Below are 17,886 nucleotides of genomic sequence, written 5' to 3' on the forward strand. Positions count from 1 at the left end.
ACAAAACAAATTCCAGTCAGATCAAGATTGAAGGGTTAAAAATGAAACCATGTAGATAAACCAAAAAGCAAACTAAAATAAAACCTCACTAGGATATTTTACTTACATTCTTAGAGTGGAGAAAGCCTTTTCAGGCATGACATAAAAACAAGAAGTCGTAAAAGAAAAAAAAAAAAGACAGATGCATTCTAACACATAAAAAGTAAAAATTTTGATGCAGAAAACATCTTTAAAGACCAATGAACATTTGCAACGATGTGGCTGGATCTGGAGAGAATTATGCTAAGCAAAATAAGTCAGTCAGAGAAAGACAAATACCATATGATTTCACTCATATGTGGAATTTAAGAAACAAAACAAACAAGCAAAGAAAACAAGAGAGAAACCAAAAAACAGGCTCTTAGCTATAGAGAACAAACTGGTAGTAACCAGAGGAGGGGGTGGGGATGGGTGAACTAGGTGGTGGGGATTAGAAAGGACATTTACAGTGATGAGCACTAAGTAATGTACAGAATTGTCCAATCGCTATATGATACACCTGAAATTAATAGAACACCGTATGTTAGTTGTGGTGGAATTAAAAATCTTAAAAATAAAACATAAAAGTAAAATTTAAAAGACCAATGAAAAACTTGAGGAAGATAGTTTCAGGACATAATACGATATGGGGTTGGTTTCTTTAATATTTAAATACTTAAATATTTAAAGTCGAAGACCAAGTATCCATTAGAAAGATGCACAGGGATATGACTCATTAGACCACAGAAAGCGAGCTACAAATGGCTGCTTTATCATAGAAAAAGTTACTCAACCTCCCTCATAAATAAGCCTCGCCAATAAAAACAACAATGAGACCCCCACAGGGACAAAGTAAATAACTCCCGGCCCAGAAGCTTCCTCTGTAAATTCTTCCAAACACTGATAGAAGAAAAAACATCAATCTTACACAAACTCTTCCAGAGAACAGAAAAGAGGAAAGAAACATTGCTCAGTGCTTTAAATGAAGCCAGCATCATCCTAAGAACAAAACCTGACAAAGAAATGTCAAGAATGGAAAGTAGAGGCCCCTCTTCCACCTGTAAAATAAATAAATAAAATCTCTGGGGCGTCTGGGTGGCTCAGTCAGTTGGGCATAGGGCTGCTGCCTTCAGCTTTGGCCATGATCTCAGGGTCCTGAGATCCAGAGGCAAGCTGGGCTTCCTGCTCAGCAGGGCTTCTGCTTCTCCCTCTGTCTGTGCCCCTCCCCCTGCTCATGCTCTCCTCTCTCTCAAATAAATAAATAAAATCTAAAAAAAAAAAAAAAAAAAGAAGAAGAAAGAAAGAAAGAAAAAGAAAGAAAGAAAGAAAGAAAGAAAGAAAGAAAGAAAGAAAAAGAAAGAAAGAAAGAAAGAAAGAAAGAAAGAAAGAAAGAAAGAAAGAAAGAAAGAAAGAAAGAAAAGTAGAGGGCAATTTCATTCATGGACAGAAATGTAAAACTGAAATGGAAGATGAACAAACCAAATCTCCCCCAATTAGGATTTATTCTGGGAGTGCAAGATTGGTTGCACAAGTGACAGTCAAGCAATGTAATCCGTCATGCTAACGCACTAGCAGAATAAAAACAAAGAAAAAAGAATTGAGCATCTCAATATATGCAGAAGAACGTTGGATAAATTTCCCAACTTGCATTCACAATAAGAATCCTCGGTACCTATAATTGGAAAGAAACTTCCTTTATCTGATAAGTTGTTGCTGCAGAACCTTTACAGAAAATGTCACACTTCGTGGCAAAACAAAACAAAACAAAACAAAGCCTTCCTTCTGAGATGGAGACCAACTCCTTTTGAGACCAAGATAAGCACGGGTGGCTGTTATCATTTCCTTTCATTAGCGGAAGGGAGGTGTTCACTAGTGTAATGAGATTAAGGAAAAAAAATAAAAGACACAGGATTGAAAAGGAGAACATAAAGCTGTAGCTATTTTACAGATAGACCGTTAGAAATAGGTGGATTTCACACGACTGCTGGAATCAAAGAAAATACACAAAAAACAATATTTCTACATTACCAGCCACAAATTGAAAACAACTTCTGGAATTGAAATCATAAAAGCATTAAAAAAAAAATCAAAGTCTAAAGGTAAAACTAACATGGGTATGCGAGATCTCTACAATGAACAGTATAAAACATAATTGAGAGAATTTTAAAAAGACCTAAATAAATGGAGAATCATACTATGCTCATGGACTAGGATGCCCATTCTCCCCACATTCATCTAGAGACAGCGCAACCCTAATAAAAATCCGAAAAGGTTGTGTTGTGGTTTTTTTTGTTTTTGTTTTTGTTTTTTGTGGTGGAAATTGGCAAGGTGCTTCTAAAAATTCCTGTGGAAACACCAAGAACCGAGACTAGCCCAGGCAATTTTGAAGAATACAAAAAAGGGAGGACTCACACTACCAGCTATCAGGAGCAAGCTATGTAATTAAGTAATTAGTAATCATTGATAAGTAAGACAATTTGGTGTTGGCGCAAAGATAAACTGGGCAATGGGACAGAACAGAGACTCACCTCACCTCTGATAGAGGGAACACAGCAGAGCAGAGGGAAGGAATCTGTTTCAACACATGGTGCTGAGTCAACTGGATATCTGCATGAAACGTGTATCCTGACCCCTGCCTCACACCGTGCACAATCTATTCCAGGTGGCTTGTAGATCTCATTACGAATATGAAGCAATAATGCTTTTATCAGAATACACAGGAGAGCTTCATAACTTTGGAGTAGGTGAGTGTTCTTAAACAGGACGCAAAAGTGCTACTAAATAAAATTGATAAATGGGACTACGTTAAAGTTAAGAGCTTCTGTTAAAAAAAAAAAGCTTCTGTTCAACAAAAGACGTTGTTAAAACAGTGAAAGTCATTAAAACAACTCACAGAGTGGGAGAGTATTTACAGGATTTATACTGACAATAAACTCTTACCTAGAATAAAGAATTTCTACAAATCAATTTGGGAAACCCAGGTAACCCAACAGAAAAAGGGCAAAGGACTTGAACAGGCACCTCACAAAAGAGGTGCTCCAGATGGCCAATGAACATATGAAAAGGCATAGAGCTTCACTGGTTGTCAGAAAAAAATGCAAAATAAGTCCACAAAATGCTACTGGTGCATCCCACGAGAATAGCCAAAATGAAAAAGACTGACAATTCCAAGTATTGGTGAGGAGATGGCAAAATGGAACTGTCATACGTTCCTACCGGGGAATGTCAACTGTTAGAATCACTTTAGAAAGCTGATATCATCTACTAAAGCTACCACACACATGCCTCATGCCCAGCAATGCTGCTCCTGGGAACTTACCCAACATAAATTCATATATCTGTGCATCAAGACACGTACAAGAATGTTCACAGCACTGGCCATTATAGCTCCAAACTAGAAACCAACCCAATGTGCCTCAGCAGGAAAACAGATAAATTCTTTTGATGGGGGATCCCTGGGTGGCGCAGCAGTTTGGCGCCTGCCTTTGGCCCAGGGCGCGATCCTGGAAACCCGGGATCGAATCCCACATCGGGCTCCCGGTGCATGGAGCCTGCTTCTCCCTCTGCCTATGTCTCTGCCTCTCTCTCTCTCTCTGTGACTATCATAGATAAAAAAAAAAAGTCTTTAAAAAAAAAAAAATTCTTTTGATGGAATGATACTCGGGGGAAGAAGTTGACAGCCTCGTGCTTCAACATGGATGAATCTCAGAGACATGCAAGAGAAGCCAGACCCAAAGAGGATCTACTCTATGATTCCATCTATTCAAAGTACAAAACCACACAAAGCTACTGTGAGGAATCAGTGGCTAACCCGGGATGAAGGGGATGAAGGGATGGAATGGTGGGGGTGGGGTGAGGGGGTTGGTACTGTTCAATCTCTTGACATGAGTGGTAGTCAACTGGGCATGTCCACTTTGGATGAGTTCATTGAGCTGGACCCTGAGCTCTGTACTCCCTTGCGTACAATGTGTCCTTTATCCATCAGGGTTCCATCAGAGAACCCGCAGCTGGGGAGCTGGGCAAGAGATCGCTGTAAGGCTGTTGTCTTCCATCTGATGGCGGAGCTTGAGGTCCATGTGGCAGAGAGTCCGGAGGGAAGGTGGATGCTAAGTGGAAGGGACGATCCAGAGCCGGCTGGACCCCCATTTGTTGGCTGGAGTCCACATGGATTGATTGAAACCCTTCTTTTTTTTTTTTTAGATTTTATTTATTTAATCATGAGACACACACACACACAGAGGCAGAGACACAGGCAGAGGGAGAAGCAGGCTCCTGCAGGGAGCCCGATGCAGGACTCCATCCCAGGACCCCAAGACCACGAACCGAGCCAAAGGCAGATGCTCAACCACTGAGCCACCCAGGCGCTCCCCTCAAGTCCCCTGTTGTTGCCAAGGGAGACAAAGGCTTCCCGCAGAAGCTGGACCCCTTTGTCAGGCACCTGGCCCAGGAGTGGGGAAGCTGCAGGTGGGCGAGGGCCCGGGAGCGGTTGCACCCTTGGCATCCCGGCTGGTGCCGGCAAACTGAGTCAGCGGACATGCCACAGTGAGCTGAGCTGCGAGCAGGCCCGCCGGCTCATCTCCCCCTCCCAACCTGGCGGAATCCCTCTCGGGTCCATCCTAACCAGGAACACACACACACACACACACACACACACACACACACGCTCATGGAAGGGCATCCTGGGAATGTTCAGCCCCGCCAAGCAACATGTTTTGTCTATGTGGCCAAGAGCAAAACGCCGCAAGGCTCCTCGGGCTGCTGGGGGCGCAGGGGTGCGGGGGGGGGGGGTGGCTCTCCCAGTAGGTTAGGGCCAGTGTCTGCTCCCCCCTTTCCCCGAGGGCGCGCACTGCTGTCCACGCGGCCAGTCCTCTGGCGGGGATTTCTCCCGCGAGGAAACCGAGGCTCATTTATAAAGGACAACAGTTGGGATCCCTGGGTGGGCAGCGGTTTGGCGCCTGCCTTTGGCCCAGGGCGCGATCCTGGAGACCCGGGATCGAATCCCACGTCGGGCTCCCGGTGCATGGAGCCTGCTTCTCCCTCTGCCTGTGTCTCTGCCTCTCTCTCTCTCTCACTGTGTGACTATCATAAATAAATAAAATAAAAAATTAAAAAAAAAATAAAGGACAACAGCCCTCGAAGACCGCGTTTGAGCTCAGCTTAATGCCCACCGACTGGGGACTAGTTAAGTAAACTGTTTGGTTTATTTTTTGTGTTGGAGTAAAATATATAAATACGCAACACTCACCATCTCAGCCATTTGAAGTGTCCAGCTCGGTGGCATCAGCACACGCAGTGTTGAGCAACCATCGGCGCCACCCTCTCCGGCGGGAACATTTTCATCTTTCCAGAAACTCTGGCCCCTTAAAAATTAAACACGGAACCCCCCCCCCCCCCCCCCCCCCCCCCCCGCCATCCAGGCCCCGGCATCGTCTGCTCTACCGCCTGTCTCTATGAATTTGATGACTCTATGACTCTAGGAACTTCGCAGGAGAGAATCGCACAGCAGCGGCCTTGGGTGTGCGGCTTCCTCACTGGCGTGCTGCCTCCAAGGTCACCCGCGTTTCGCGCGAATGGGTCCCGCTGGGCGGGGGGCCGGACCCGGCTCCTTTACCCCTCGGCCGCCCATGGACGCTTGCTGGCTTCCACCTTTCCATGAACACTGCTGTATCTGCTTGAGGTTTTTTTTCTTTTTTAAGATTTTATTGATTTATTCGAGAGAGAGAGGCAGAGACACAGGCAGAGGGAGAGGGAGAAGCAGGCTCCATGCAGGGAGCCCGACGTGGGACTCGATCCCGGGTCTCCAGGATCAGGCCCTGGGCTGAAGGCAGGTGCTAAACCGCTGAGCCACCAGGGATCCCCTCTTCTTGCGTTTTTAAAGACCTAGTGGCCATCGTATTTTAATTTTCAGCGGTAAGAATGTAAGGCCATCTTTTCGCACCTCTGCCTCTGGCGTCATAGTTAGAGACACCGGCTGCTGCAACAAATAGACCCAAAACTGTTTTACGGTTTAATGGGAAGTTTGCTTCTTGTTCCGGCAGCAGTACCGGATGGGTGAACAGGTCACGGAGGGCGGGGGAGGCTCCCTGCCCCATGCTGGGGACTCAGGTTGGCCCGGGGTCCAGAGCCACCCTTGCAACAGAAGGAGCCGCGGGAGCTTGGAAGGATGCAGGTGGGGGTGGGGGTGGGCGGCCTCCAGCCTTGTACTAAGAGGAACTCAGTCACGTGACCGCCCAAATGCGGGGGGCTCTGGGAAATGTAGTCCAGCGGGCAACCCCAAAGAGGTGTTCAGTATTGTGGGCTGCTCTGCTGCTTGCAGGCACCTGCTCAACCTCACTTCCCTAATGGTTTTTGTCCTTTGAAGTTCAGCTGGAACGGGACTCCTCCAGGAAGCATCCCTTCATTTCCCACTCCTGAGACATGCTGCACTGAGCACCCCCTCCCCACTGGGTACCCCCTGGACTGTGAGCTCAGAGAACAGATGTGGCCCAGGGAGGCACTCAGCCACCCCAGGGCTTGCACAGGAGCCAGCCTGGCCAAGGGGGGAGCTCTGCTCCCCCTGTGCAGTATTGCTCCCTTGGCCCTGTGCTCCCCACTGTGTCCAGTTAAGGGGAGGCCCTAGTGGGAGGCTGGAGGGCAGGAAGAGAAGCGGACACTTCCCCCATCTTGGGCCTGTGGTTCCTGCCAGGGCCCGTGGGCTTACATGGTTCCTGCTGTGGGGTTCCCGCTTTTGGGAGCACCTGGGCCTGGTTCTGGCACCCTCCTTCCTTTGTCCCTTGGCTTAGGGGTGTTGTTGGGGTCCTATGGCAGCCTCACCAGCTCTTTGACTTCCCAGTTCTCCCATCACCTGTATTTCTAAGACCCTGGATTACTGTCCCTCAAATTCCAACCAGCACAAAGGGTAGAGGCCTGGCCATTGGGTTCTAATGCCTTGGGACTGTGGTCTGGGGACACCACTCCCCTGAGGCTGTGGTCCCTGCCTTTGAGGTCTCTAAAGGGAGTCTATGTAGGACACTGGGACCTTCAGCCTCACATGGGCCCCACAGTACCCCGACTCCCTACAGGCCCTTGGGAAAACCCATCAGGTGTCGGGGCTTCCCAGCCTGGCCTGTCCCTGGCACTGGGAGTGCCTGATGTCTGGGGTCAGGGCCACAGACAGTGCACCCCTTCTCTAGCTGGAGAGGGGTGGGGGCCGCTCTGGGTCCCAACCTGGAGGGACAAGCGTAGGGTGGGGACGCCTGAGAGAGACCACGTTTTACCCTTAGGATGAAGCCTAACTGCCATTGCCTGGTGGGGGAGGGGCCTCACTATTTCTCAGACCAGACCATATTTCTCTTCCTCTGAGCCTTGCCCAGGCTGTTCCTGCCTGGAACCTAGGCTCTCCAATCACATCTCTGAGAACTTGGCCCATCCTTTCAGTTACAGTCTGGGAGCTGTGAAGCTGCCCCTGCTTCCCCTGCTCTTACAGGTCTGGGCTTGATGAGGAAACCAACCTGTCACCCACTGGCTTGTGCCTGGCCCAGCACTGAGGACGCAGGTTGGTGGGAAGCCAGCCCTGCCTTACCTCATCTGCAGAGGAAAGTACCTGCCCAGTGGCCAAGGGGCCAGCCCTCAGCACCACCCTGTCCTGAGCTGGAAGCCAGTGTGGAAGCAGCGGGGTGTGCAAGCACCAACCCCATCTGCTTCCTTCAGCCTCTTGGGTACAACCCAGGGAGACCCCCCAACTCTTCACTCTCATCTCTGTTCCTTTGAATGTGCCCCATCGTGCAAAACTGTCTCCTCGAGGAAGCCCTCCAGACTGCACTTGCCCCTATCACCCAGCTTTCCCACCCCTGTCGAGGACCCTCAGCTACCAGCCAGTCTAAGGGGGTGGGGAGGCTTGGGTTCTGCCCCTGGTGGTCAGTGCCTGGACGGCCCGACTCAAGGCCCTCCTACCGCAGGGAGATGCAGAAGTGGGCCTGCATGGACCTTGGCCAAGGTTGTGACAGGCCAGGGCCCAGCTCGAGTGGCCGCTCCCAGGGTCTGGCGCAGCGTCGGGGCCCACGGCCCTGCCCTCTGCTGCCCCCCCGCGGCCGCCCTCGGCACTGCAGGCCGCCGTGACGGGGCGGGGGGGGGGGGCTCACCTCCCACCCAAGGTTCCACATCCCTTGGGCAAACTCCCCCAGCCCCTACCCCTCAGGTGGAGCCTCCGGCCTGGACCAGGGGGCACCAGCCTCCAACCCCGCCCTCCACTGTGCTTTCTCCAGGCCTGGCCCGATCCTATGCTGCCAAGGCCTTTCCATGGCCTCCAATTAGCACCCTTGCCGCAGGGGGGCAGCAGTGGCATGAAGCCTGTGCCCCATACCCAGCTTCTGGACACTTCTAGGTGAGGAACCCAGGGACCCAGAACATGGGCTCTGGTTTCAGAGCAGTGCTGGGGCAGGGTAGGGGCCCGGGGGCAGGTTGGGCCAGCTTGCTGCAGGGTGAAGGGGCGGGTGCCTGTGCTGGCCCATCCCATTTCCTGGGCACCCAGCATGGACTCCATGGGGAACGCTTTGCAGGCACTGCCCTTTGTCTTCACCTCCACAAAGTGCTCACGGTTCTTGAGAACACCTTTTAGAGGGAGACAGGCTGTGGAGGGACCGGCCCCAGGTGGCCTGCCAGTGGACAAATGTTGCTCTGGGTGCTGTTCTAAGGCAACCATAGAACCCTCCAGAACCAAAGTGTGGCATGAGCACCAGTACACCAGGGAGGGGATACCATGGGCTTGTTTTCTCCTAGTAGACAGGGAGGGGTGTTTCAAGTGACATTCCAGAAGAGTTAGAAGTGACATTCCAGAAGGGTTAGAATTACAAGCCTGGAGCTCAGAGTGACTCTCCACTCTGGGGTCCTGAGGCCTCTCCACCTCAGGCTGGGCCAAGTCCAGCAATCAAGGCAGCTGGGTGCTAGGGCTCCCGTGTCGGGGCACCAGGTATCAGTAGATCAGGGTCACAGGCATCAGACACGGGATCTGAGGTACTAGCATTTGAGTTTCAGGTGCCAGAGTGTAGGGTCTCTGGAGACAGGCGTTAGAACTCAAGGGTATGCAGTCTGCGGAATTAGAGCCGAGAATATTTGGGGACTAGAGCACCAGGGACCTCTCGGGGCCTGCACGGTTAGAGCCAGGTGTCCAGGTCTGAGGAGACAGAGCAGGGCACCAGGTCTAGGGTGTGTGGGCATCGAAGGCTCAGGTATCAGGTGTCCAGGTCCCAAGAAACAGTGCTAGTGACTTGGGGATCGAAGTACTGGGGTGCACGCTCTCAGAGGTGTTCTCCTGGGAGGTTGGTCTTGGCTCCGGGGTGGTCATCCATGCCTCTTGCTGCCGGCCAGATGCGCTCCCCTCAGGGCTGTGAACCCCAGATGGCCCTGGAAACAGAGACACCATCTAGAGCAGGCGTAGGGGGCACCCTAGAATCTTAGAGCCAACGAGGGGCACAGACCGGGGTCCTGCCGCTGGAACCCTGGGTCTTGGTGGGTGAGGTCTTACATGTTGCCCTTCCTATGGCGCAGCAGCACATAGACGAGCGCGACCACGGCCACCACCGCCAGGCCTCCAAAGATGATGCTCAGCAGCACCGTGTAGCTCCGAGCTGGAGAGGGAGCAGAAAGGTGAGGGCTGCCCGAGGGCAACGGTGGGGTGCAGGCGGGTGGGGGTGCAGGGCATCCTCACCTGGCTGGCACATCGGGGTGGGCCTCGACCAGATGCCATCAGCCTGGCAGGTGCTGACCTCTGCCCCAACCAGGCTGTAGCCGCTGTCGCAGTGAAAGTAGACAGTGGAGCCCGACAGGTACCTGGTACCCTCCTTGCGTCCATTAGGGGGCGGGGCCAGCCAGCCGCAGGACGTCACTGGGGTAGGGGACCAGGAGCAGACCATAGGATTAAGCAGCTGGCGGTCCCCACCTCCCCTGCAGCTGCCGACTTAGGGGGTCACGTCCCAGCCTAGGGTGCCCACCCCCTCGCCTGTGCCCCCAGCCCCCCTCACCAGGCTGCAGGCTCTGAGCACGATGCTGGTGCCACTGGTGGGCCATCCGCGTGGCATTGCCCACACTCAGGCTCCCAGTGGCCATCACGTCGAATATGCAGAAATAGTTGTCTCCACACAACTTAGCCGCCTCGGCGGCCTGGCTGGGGTTGGGGGTGGTCTCCTCGGGGAACAGGGGCTGAAAGGTGTAGTCATGCTTGGGCTGGTACAGGAAGTTGTTGACCAGGAACCAGGAGTCGTAGGTGAGCAGGGACGAGGTGTTCCTCACGGCCCCTGGGGAGACACGCAGCAGGTCTCGCTGGCGGCCGAGGGTCCAGAGTCCCTCCCCTCACATCCACTGCCTCTGTCCCCGCCGGGATCCCCCCAGCCCCAGGGGGCCTCGCAGTCACTCACAGTCGGCCCCGAAGCGGAACAGCTCTCGGGAGCTAGCCTTGGGGGGCAAGACATTCCCGTCGCGCAGCACGAAGTCGTCCGTGGGGTCATCATTCAGTGTCCCGAGAAGGCCTTGCGTGTGGGTGAGGAACTTCTCAGGCAGGAGGACAGTCACACTCAGGAAGGGACCCTGGACGCTGACCTCCAGGCCAGCCCCCGATGACAGCATGATGGATACGCTGTCCCCGGCAGCGACAGACAGGAACATACCTGGGCACACGTGGAACTGGGGTTAGGGCTGCCCACTGAGGGCACCGTGCTGTGACTCCACAGCCCCAGGACAAGTGGGTCAGCATCCAGGGAAGGGGACGGTGTCCTCACTGCCGGCCCTGCTGTGACACTCCCTCACCCACGCCCACCCCTGTACTGGGACCCCCACATGGACATGAGTGCCCAGGCTCCAAAGGGACCCCCACACCGAGGCCTCACCTGGGGGTCACCTGTTGGCCCTCGATCCTTGAGGGAGGCAGCAGCCACACCCAGCTCTGCCCTTCCTGGGGATCCCTGCACCCTCAACACCAGCAGGCCAGTCCCAGGTCCCCACCCATCCCCATTGCAAAAAAATCACTTCATTAGCTCAGTTCCCTGAGGCAGCACCACCAGAGAGGGGAAGGGGGTGGACAGGGGGTTGCTCCGTAGCCCGCAGGGCCAGCCAGCATCTTCGAAGCAGCTTCCAGCTTCTCGTCCCACTGTCCGGGCATCTCAGGGTTCTGACCACGGGTTTGGGGCTCCATGAGTGTGAAAGCACAAGATCAGACCAGGTCCCCATCCCCAGGCCGGACCTTCCTACCTGGGGCCGCGCACCTCGTCCGCCCACACACATCGGCGGGCTGGGGGCGCGTGTCCACCGTGCAGGGGGCAGGGGAGGGGGGCTGACTGGCAGCACAATGCCAGGGACAGCACGTGGCTCGTATGGAGAGGCTCCCACCTCTGCACCCGCGCTCCGAGGCCCAGGCGGGAAGTGAGGGCGCAAGAGCGGCCCTGTGGCAAGCCGGCCGCCACTCACCCTTCAGGTCCATCCAGCTCTGCTCCGTGAAGCTGAGCACCTCCTGGTTCAGCAGCACCTGCAGGACCCCCGCCCCGCCGGCCAGCCGGACCTCCACCACGTCGGAGTTGCCCTCCTGGACGGCCACGGCCGTGAGCCCCGTGCCTCGGTCCTGCGGGCCTGGGGGGCGCGGGCAGAACGATGCGCTCGGCTCCAGCCCGCCTCATGGGGGACCCGGAGCCCCCCGCGCCCCCAGGGCCCGCGGGCCCCAGCCTCACCCTCCGGCGTCGTCCTGGGCTGCGCCCGCCCCTGCACCCTCAGATTGGTCAGCTCGGCCTCCAGCAGCACGTACTCGCCGCGCCCGTTGAACGAGAAGCTGGCACCGTCGAAGGTGATGAAGTGCGGGTCCCCGAATGCGGAGGCTGGGGAGAGCGGAGGGTCAGGTGGGCCGCGCTGGCCTGGCCCTGCCCGGGGCCCGGCCTCGCCTGCCACCCACCGAGGCGCGACGGCCGGTAGCTGCGACAGTCGCTGGAGGGCCGCCGCCGCATGTATCGGGAGCACTCGGGCGCCCAGAGGCAACAGTGGTAGAAGCTGACGACGTCATAGAGCCAGTGGGACAGGCCGGGCACGCGGGGTGGTGTGCGGAAGGGGGGCGCGCCCCAGTCGTGGCCGCGGTCCGGGGTGCTGCCGCCGGTGGAGTCGGCCGTCAGGAGCAGGCTGCCGGCCTCCGTGTAGCAGCACTGCTGGCCGGAGGCGAACCGGGGGCTGGGGACAGCGACAGGTCAAGGCCGCCGTCGGGGGGCCCGGGCCCCCTGCCCCCCCACCTGCCGCCTGGCTCACCTGGCTTGCACGGAGCGCACACAGTGCACGGCCCCAGGGTGGTAGGTGCACACGCTGCCGCGCTCAATGTCACAGCCGTAGTCCGTCTATGGAGCAGGAGGTTGCTGTCACCTGCACTGGCCTCAGGCCGTGGCCTGCCCTCCCCGGGAGCCGACCCTGAGGGCCCTCAGACCCCAGCCTGGCCTCCCAGGGGCCTCTATCTGCCTCCCCGCCCCTCACCTCCTGGGTGTGCGGGGGGGGTGGGGGGCTCACGTGGAAGCGGCCAGAGTCAGCGCGGGCCTGGGCCAGGGTGCAGGGGCAGTCAGGCAGTTCCTCCAGGAAGTTGGGCAGTTGGTCTTCCAGCTGCTCCCAGGCCAGGCACTGGGCTCGGGCCCAGGCCTTGGGGTCCGCCCGGAAGTCCTCGCCCAGGTGCCAGGCCAGCGCGTGCTCATTGCTCCAGAGCGCCTGCACGTCCCTGTGGGGACCCCGCGCACTGAGGGCCGCGCCCCGGCAGCCCCGGCCAGGATGGCGCGTGGCGGGCCAGGCCCCCGCCCACCCTCTGCGTGCCCGTGGCCCTTACTTCTCCCCTGCGTAGTATCTGCTGCTGATGATCCGAAGCGCACCCACTTCCCATCGCTGGAAGTTTGGAGGGGCAGGTTTGGGAGTGAAGGTGAAGAAGCCAGAGTTGGGGATGCTGGTGGCCAGGGAGTACAGGTATGACCACTTTGCTGTCCACTCCCCTGAATATGGCTTCCCTAAGGGAGAGAAGGCCTCCGTCAGCCCCGGGGCCCCTCCAAGAGCCCGGGGGCAAAAGAAGGGCAAAAGAAGGGCCAGGTGCCAGTCTTGGGTGCTCAGAGCGGCCTGGGAGATGGACAGACGGGTGGTTCCCAGAGGAAGGCCTGCCCCGTTGCTCCAGCAAGGGCCCTGGCTCCAGCGACGGCCATTTCCTCCTCGCCCATGTTAGGGTCACAGCCCCACCTGGAGGCCAGGCCGAGGGCCATGCTCGCAGCCCAGGGGCTTGGAGAGGATGGTTCCCAGGGCAAGCCTTGTATCCAACGGCAGAGAAGGCCCATATGTCCTCCGAGAGCTGGGCCCATGTGGCCGGCGGGGGGGTCCCCAGCCTCCCCCACCCCCATGTGTCCCCCAGTTCCCCTTTCTTGCTCGACGTCCCCATCTGGGATTTGGCCCTACCTGGAGTCCCCTCTCTCCCACCTCTGCAAGCCCCAGGCCCTAGCGGCCCACAGAGCTCCTCGGGCTGTGCAGCCTTTGGTGGCCTTACCTGTCTCCTCGTAGCCCCAGAGCTCGATGGTGACAGACCGCGTGGGCAGAGCCGAGGGCTCCCAGGTCACGGTGAGGTTGTCCGTGGTGCCGGCGGTGCCGTAGTATTGCCAGAGGGTCTCGTTCTCCAGCTGGCTCTTCTCCGTCTCCGACACTTTGCTGGGGTGCACTGGGCAGGAGGTGAGGGGTGAGTGAGGGCCTGAGGCCCAGGGGCTCTGCGAGCTGGGGGTGCCTCCCGAGGACCAAGCGGGGCAGTCCCACTAGAGGATCTTCTCTCCCAGGCCCTCCTGTTGGGAAAGGACGGAGCCTGCAGGAGAGGCGCGGCCCTGCCCTCTGCTGTCCAGGTCTCTGGCCTCCGCCCTCCCCTGGCCTGGCCGAGTCAAGTGGCCCACCTTGCTGGGGGATCCCAGAAGGCCCCCCCCAGTTCCTCTGTGTGGATGCCAGGGGGTGGGGAGCAGAGCTTGAGAACTAGAGGGACTGGTTGAGCCAGAGCAGGCGAGGCGGGCAGAGATTAGTGTTAGGCAAGTGCCTTTGGAGGGCCAAGGCCCAGGAAGGTGGGGCTCACCAGCCAGCCAGGTCCCCGAGCGCGGAAAGGAGCGACCGTTGTCCATCGAGAGCGTGAAGGGGATGTGGCCTGTCTCATACAGCAGGGGCGACACGCAGTGCACGTGTCCAGAGGAGTCCACGTACCCGAGGGTCTGGATGCTCTCCTTAAACCTGCGGGGGCAGGAGGTGGCAGGAAAGGCCAGGCCAGGGCCGGGGGACCCCCTCCGAGGCCCGCGCCCCGACCTCCTCCCGGGGCCCCCAGCGCGCACGGAGCCCCTGGGGACCCCCACCTGCAGATCACGCCGTCAGTGGGGATGAACCAGGTGAGGTGCTGTACTTGGAAGTCCTTGCCCCCCATCATGGAGCCCGAGTAGGGCGAGACTTCCAGGCAGAAGTCCCGGAAGTCCAAGCAGCAGGTGCCCAGGCCAGAGCAGGTGGGGTGGCAGGAGCACGACCCATCCCGGTCTCCACAGCGGTGGGAGCAGCTCCCCTGGGCACCTGGAGGAGGCGCTGCTGAGCTTATTTGCCCGGAGCCCATGAGGGAGGAGCGTCCCCGGGAGAACGTGGACCAGGAAGGGCGCTGACCACCAAGCCAACCACAGTAGAAACCCACACAGGGCCCGCGGGGTGAGGGACCTCGGGACGAATGACCTGGCCGTTGCCTGAAGGGCTTGCGAGAAGGAGGGAGGTGAGGGCCAATGCCTGCGGCCGCCCTGCCGCAGCGTCAAGGAGCCCCGGGGCAGGGCTGGCCTTCAGCCCTCAAGACCCGGACGACCGGATCCTCGGGTGGCCAGAGGTGGCTGAGCCCTCGCCGTGGGCTGCGGGGCTGTCTGAACCCCTAGCCCGGACAGGGACAGTCTGGGGCCTGGGGACGTGGCTCCCCAGAGTCCCTTGGGAGGCCTGGCGGCTCAGCATGGCCCAGCTCACTTTGCCAGGCGACACCCTTAGGGGAGAGGGTGAGAGGTGCTCCCCTCCTGAGGGGAGGAGGACGGTCATCCCCAGCAGAGGACCCGGCAGGGCCAGGGTGGCGGAGAGGGCGGCCTGGTGTGGGGCTGTGGACATCATGGGGACCCATGACAGGGCCGTATCGTCAGGGAACCCTCTGCATCGAGTGTGCCTGGGCAGGTTGGAGGGTGGGGACCAAGGGGGTGCAGACAGCGCACCTGCCGTCTCCGCCGCCCCCCAAAGGGGGCCAGTCAAGGGCTGGGGCTGGACCCGAGCCACCCCGGTGACCCTATTTCACCCACTGCAGGGCCTGGCACTCGAGAGCGTCAATAAATATTTATTGACAGAGGATGTGATGGCTCAAGGGAGTGGGGGAGGAGGCTGAGTGATGCCAGTAAGTGAGATAAGTGGCTGAAGGGTGGTGGCGCTTCCCCGAGATGGGGGATAGGGGTGGGGCAGGGGGCTGGGGAGCCTGGCCCTGGCAGCTCAGCCCAGCAGGAGCCTCCGGAGTGGGAGCCTTCCCCCAGACCTTCCGGGGTTCAGCCCTACCCTAACAAGGACCCTCAGTCTTGCCTCTCACCTGTCAGGGAGCTTAGTGGGCCTGAGGCTCCTCCATGCATGAGCGCAGACTCCACGGGGCTCGGGGCACAGACCAAGGGCTCCCCTGAGCCCCCCACCGCCCCGGGCCACCTCCCTCCCAGGCAGCCAGCACCTCCCAGCTCCCAGTGGGTTTAGGGTGGGCCTAGCCCCGACTCCATCCTGCCAGCGGCCCAGACCCTGGGCTCCCCAGATTTTCTTCTCCCAACCCCAGTCCAGTCCCGGACGACCTGGCGGATGGACAGAGGCTGCACGGGGCCGGGAGGCGGGGTGGGGGCCTACCTGCTGCAGGCCGGGGGCCTGGGCCGGGGGCTGTGGCGAGCAGCAGCAGAGCCCAGAGCAGCACGAGCGGCCTCATGGTGCGGCCGAGTCCGCAGCCCGCAGCGCAGCAGTGGCGGGGCCGCCGCGGCCGGGCTTAGTCCCCGGGGCCTGGCTCCGCCCGCCCGGCGCGCCCGCCCCGCCCCAGCCCGCCCCGCCCGCCCGCCCCGCCCGGCCCGGTCCCCTCTCAAAGTCCACAGGTTCCCGCGGGGGCCGAGGAGGGCCCAACCTGCCCTGTTAGCACATTCCTGGCCCGGGGGAGGAGGTCCGAGCCTCCAGGGGTCGGATCCAGATGTCCAGGGGCTGCAACCTAGACCCCGGAGGGCACCTCTGGCCCAGCCCGGGGCGGCCAGGGTGGGGCTCCCCTGGGGCTGGGGTTTGGCAGGGTGGGTTAGGTGGGGTGGCTCTTGCAAGCTCAGGATTCCAGCACCCGAGGGCCCCCCAGCCACAGACCTCTCACACCTGGTCCTCAGCTTCCCTGCCCAGAGCAGGTATTTCCAAATCCTCACCACACCCTCCTCGCAGGGAGAGGAGCAACTAACCTGCTGATCGCTGGTGGGGGTGGGTGCTGAGGGGCCGGAGGAAGGGATCCCCTTTGGAGGGGGGTGAAGGCTGCGGGAGGGGCTCAGCCAGGGCAGGTTCACGGGGGCGAGGGGCTGAGACCAGAGCCCCTGGGTCCGGAACTCCCGGAGCGGTGCTTATGTAACTGGGCTCCAGAGGTGCCTCCGCCCGGCCTGGCCAGCGGGGAGCTGCCAAGTGGCCCCCCAGCCCCACCCACCCCGGCTGACATTCACAGAATTTGCGTGACCTCCTCAGTATGCAGCCTTCCCACTGCGCTGGGGAGGAAACAGGGGTCGGGGTAGACAGGTGGGCTCAAGGTCACCGGGAGGCTGCAGCGCCGCGCCAGGCCCCAGGCGGCTTCTGGGACACCCCACCGCTCCACTCGAGGCCTGGGCTGGGTGTCCAGACAGACGGGTGGTTCTCTCTCCAGAGGCAGCTCCTCAAGGTGTCCAAAGGGGACACATCCCCAGACCTCGAAGGGAGCTGACGTCGGCAGGGGCCATGCGGGTAGGCCATCTGGCTGTGACGCATGTGGGCTCCAGGGGTCTGGCCCGCCGGTCCCGGCACCCCCCTTCCTCTCCGCAGGTGTCAGGAAAGCCAGCTGGGGTAGTTAGAAGCCACATCTCCCAGCTTGGCTGCCGGGCACTCAGGTCACCTCTGGGGGCAGGGGCTGGGGACTCGTCGTCGGGACTCATCCCAGGCCCAGGACCAAAGGTGCTCCGGGCTCCGACAGGTCAGGGAAGCAGGAGGACGGGGCTGCTCCGGGGATGGGTCCCAGGTCTGGGCGCCCGAGGGCCCGGAAGCCCTGGAAGACGACTGGGTTGTTCCCAGAACTTCCTCTTTCTGGGCACCCCGGTCTGAGGAGAAGCTAGGAATTTGGGGAGGGGCCGTCAACTGAGTAACCGTTGCCCCTGCCTGGCAAAGTGCCTGAATTAGGGCCGTTGGGGCGAGGATCCTTCCAAGGCTGCCGTGCTCCTGGGTCCCCATAACGGCTCTGCCAGCCTTGGGCTGGGGACCCTGGCAGCGCCCAGCCCACGAGGGGCACAGGGCGGCGGGAGCAGCCCCACGTCCATATCGGACAGAGAGCCCTTCCAGGGAGGCGCCTGAGGGCAGGGCCAGCCCACATCTGTGGGGGGGACACAGCTGGGTCCCCGAGGCACGGAGGGGGTTGTGCAGGGTAGGCTGGGGCCCCTGCAACTTATGCCCCCCCAAACAGATGTACCTGGAGCCCGGGAGAATGGAGCCGGCATCGTGGGCTGGGAACCAGGAGCCCCAATTACACGTTGCACTGAGCCCCACAACTTATATGGACAGTTCTATCAGAGGGCAAGTGTGGTGGGAGGCAGGACCGTTCCTGCCAGCACCCCCTTCCTGACACTGCCCCTGCCC

The 17,886-nt window shown here is 58.8% G+C and overlaps 1 protein-coding gene across 2 annotated transcripts; it reads right to left on the reverse strand.

Moving 5' to 3' along the window:
- Positions 1 to 8,744: 8,744 nt before the first annotated feature.
- Positions 8,745 to 16,037, reverse strand: SUSD2 (sushi domain containing 2). 2 transcript variants are annotated; one of them, XM_077874518.1, is made up of 15 exons: positions 15,901 to 16,037; positions 14,367 to 14,574; positions 14,096 to 14,247; positions 13,532 to 13,699; positions 12,833 to 13,007; positions 12,526 to 12,727; positions 12,274 to 12,359; positions 11,930 to 12,198; positions 11,712 to 11,855; positions 11,455 to 11,613; positions 10,410 to 10,658; positions 10,017 to 10,289; positions 9,704 to 9,880; positions 9,521 to 9,623; positions 8,745 to 9,399 (listed from the first exon to the last, which is right to left on the reverse strand). In XM_077874518.1, exons 1-15 carry the CDS (start codon positions 15,974 to 15,976, stop codon positions 9,375 to 9,377), a joined length of 2,466 nt encoding a protein of 821 aa, XP_077730644.1. In that variant the 5' UTR covers positions 15,977 to 16,037; the 3' UTR covers positions 8,745 to 9,374. The 2 variants fall into 2 exon arrangements, with proteins under 2 accessions (XP_077730644.1, XP_077730643.1); XM_077874517.1 differs by having other exon boundaries at positions 14,367 to 14,586; positions 15,901 to 16,018.
- Positions 16,038 to 17,886: the final 1,849 nt, after the last annotated feature.

The sequence above is a fragment of the Canis aureus genome, chromosome 27 (assembly GCF_053574225.1).
Source record: "Canis aureus isolate CA01 chromosome 27, VMU_Caureus_v.1.0, whole genome shotgun sequence".
Taxonomy (NCBI): domain Eukaryota; kingdom Metazoa; phylum Chordata; class Mammalia; order Carnivora; family Canidae; genus Canis; species Canis aureus.

Coding starts and splice junctions, on each gene's coding strand:
- SUSD2 (XM_077874517.1), bottom strand. CDS start 15,976: ATGAGGCCGCTCGTGCTGCTCTGGGCTCTGCTGCTGCTCGCCACAGCC. Junction 10,659..11,454: donor GAGCTGGATGGACCTGAAGG/GTGAGTGGCGGC, acceptor ACGTGTGCCCAG/GTATGTTCCTGTCTGTCGCT. Junction 10,290..10,409: donor GTTCCGCTTCGGGGCCGACT/GTGAGTGACTGC, acceptor GTGTCTCCCCAG/GGGCCGTGAGGAACACCTCG.